The 2,984-nt window shown below is 40.1% G+C and overlaps 1 protein-coding gene across 1 annotated transcript in view; it reads left to right on the top strand.

Moving 5' to 3' along the window:
* Window positions 1-1,893, top strand: part of LOC106536787 (exportin-1) — a gene marked incomplete in the record, with an annotated part of 35,776 nt that extends 33,883 nt beyond the window's left edge. The window contains 1 exon segment of the mRNA XM_014034110.1: window positions 653-1,893. Coding sequence (XP_013889564.1) covers window positions 653-799 — 147 coding nt within the window.
* Between the last annotated feature and the right edge of the window lie 1,091 nt (window positions 1,894-2,984).

Raw genomic sequence — 2,984 nt, 5'->3', positions numbered from 1 at the left:
TTATTAATATAAATTACAACAGCTTTAAAAGGCACGGAGACTTTTTACAATTCATTTAGCAGCCTAGTGCTCCAACCCCATAAAAACACAAACTTTAAAAATATGTAAAAGTATTCAAAAGCAACACTTAAATATTATTTGCACAAGTACAGTTCTTTGTAAAAAAAAAAAAAACACCTAACTCGGGCTCCTCCCTCTTTTCTGTGCCTCTGTTGAACGTTTTGTCCACCTGAACGGTCCTGAACCTGTCAGAGGGAACAGGCTGGAGCTGATGGTCTGCTCACAGATGAAATACAGAGTTTAGAACCTGTTGGAACCACAGAGTTCAGGACTGAAGGTCCACCTCCTACCATGAACACGTTCTGTCAAACTATGAAGAAAAGTGACAAAGTGATCCAGCTGAACAACACTGCTTGGATCAAACTCAGAACTAAAACACACCTGGAAACTGATCACCTGTGAATRAAACGACTAATTCTATCAAACTCTCTTAAAACGAGGCACTTTTAGTGGAAACAGCTGTATCATGTGGCAGCAACATGCTAAGATTACACCCAGTGAAGACAATTTGAACATTTTCTGAGCCTTCTGTACTTTAATGTACATTTAATTTTTAATTTAATAACCATAAACTGTGTCCTTTGTGCTGCAGGAGTTTGCAGGTGAGGACACGTCGGATCTGTTCCTGGAGGAGAGGGAGTCAGCACTTCGTCAGGCACAGGAGGAAAAACATAAGATCCAGATGTCTGTGCCGGGCATCTTGAACCCTCATGAGATCCCAGAAGAGATGTGTGACTGAAATGTTCAGTGTCCAAACAACAAACAAGCCCTCAGTTCAGTGGGAAGCTAAGCAACCTCTCCCATTGGCTGTTTGTTGACCAAAATAATGCCAATGTAAATGATTACTGCGTCACTTAGTGGCCATTTTTACATAATCTGTGTTTTGTATGGAATTTTTTTTGTGTAACAACTTTCCAGAAATGTTACTCTCCAGTAATGTTCTGTTGGTCTGTGGTCCATCCAGACCCTCAAGGAGTTGGAACCAGTTGGACACAGTAAAAATCTGAATTGAGTTTAGTTTTCTTCACCTCCTCATCTTTTTTCTGTCTGTATAGAGAAGCTGTTTGTGACAAAGGGTCAGACAGAGGGAGGTGCACCGACACACTGATGCCCCACAGTCTTGTAGGAGAATGTGAAAGTAAGAAAAATAATGAAGGCTCTGAGATGCTGCTTGGTTTTTCAGCATCTGTTGCTTCTAATCAAAGCTTCACCTAAAAACTGGCCTACTGTTGGCTGGACAGAACTAAATATGTGCATATCATCCCACTTGTATAGCATCTTAAATACCGTGGGAACATTTTATTTTTCTTAAATAGTTTCTTTTTGTTGTGGGCGTGTGTGCATGTGTGCTGTCGCTTAGTCCTATGAGCGGTTTTTTGTTTTCCTCTAAGAGGATTGTTGCTCATTTGTGAGCTTTTATTAATGGGATGTTCTACCGAAGTGACAGAGGTATTTATGGGTTCTTTGCTGGTTGCATCTTTATTATAATTCCTGTTTAACTCCAAATATTTTCAGGATTTTCAACTGTACTAATTTAGATTGTTTACCATGCAGTTGTGCTTGGAGACACTATCTTGTAGAGCAAATTGACAATAATCTTGGTTTACATTTAATTTTATTTTTTACATTATTATTTGTACCTGTTTAAGTTCTGTCCAAATAAACAAAAGGTTTGGTGTCCAGAGTTGACCTGATTTTCTAATGAGTTCAATAAAAAATGGAATGTACAAAAATCCCAACAGGCACCCAATATGTAATTGTTACTTTCCCTTCACAAGGTGTTACTTTGTTGTGATCTTTTTGAATTGATTAAAGTTGAGAATTTTTAACAACTTTTGAGCTCACATCTCATCATTTCACTGTTTCCTCATTTTTAATGCGACCTTGTCCAGTCAAAAAGAAAAAATCAGTAAGTCCTCTGGACGGGTTTGTCTCTYCTCCAAGAGACTTCTTCAGACTGTGGAGTTTCAGGTGAACTCAGCCTTATAAGCTCTGCCTCCACATGGTGGACAAACAGGTTGGTCACATGTAAAAGAGGACCTAAAACTCATTATTCTTCATCCTTCCCTCAGCCAACTTCTCAGGGTTTTCCAGTCATCAGCCACTCCTAATCAGCCAAGTTGCCTGTCTTGTCCTAGTTAGTCTCTGTTCACCTAAACATCAGCAGATCTTTGCACCACCTTTTAAGATAAGATAAAACTTTATTGATCCCACAGTGGGGAAATTTGTACATTACTGCAGCTCAAAAAAGGACAGGATGAGATAGAAGAAAGGTAAGTAAAAGAAAAAAACACTACTCGTGATATATAACAATGTACATATACCTAGTACAGTAAATAAATGAATGTATATGAAGGTGCATAGTGATGGCAGTGTAGGTGAATTGACCAAGTGACTGATAACATGTTATACAGTCTTAAGGGATAAAAACCCGAAAATGGAAATGGGCACTCGAAATAGCTCAAAAACTAAAAGTGGTAGGGACTTGAAACTTGGCTCAGAGGACCCCCTGGGAGGTGCCCACATGTGTGCCAGGTTTGGTCCATGTGGCACCTTTCCTTCATATAGCTGCCATTGACTCCCATTATAAGAAATAAATGGGCACTCGAAATAAGATGGGCATAGGGACCAAACTTGGTGTGTATACACCCCTCAGGGGGACACACCTTGTGACCAAGTTTGGTGGACCTAGGCCACGCCCTTCATAGGGCTGCCATAGACTCCCATGTATTTTATAAGTCCAGATAGCAATGTCCTATGGATCTGGGAGTTGGTTATTTAAACTCAGTGGCTCCCCCTGAGTTCAACGATACCTCACATGCCAAAGTCTAATAGCAATGCAGAATTATGAAAATGGTTAGGGGTTAGGGGTTAGGGTTAGGGTTAGGGTTAGGGTTAGGGTTAGGGTTAGGGTTAGGGTTAGG

Source organism: Austrofundulus limnaeus, unplaced genomic scaffold, assembly GCF_001266775.1.
Source record: "Austrofundulus limnaeus strain Quisiro unplaced genomic scaffold, Austrofundulus_limnaeus-1.0 Scaffold1974, whole genome shotgun sequence".
NCBI lineage: Eukaryota > Metazoa > Chordata > Actinopteri > Cyprinodontiformes > Rivulidae > Austrofundulus > Austrofundulus limnaeus.
This window is presented reverse-complemented; position numbering and strand designations above follow the sequence as displayed.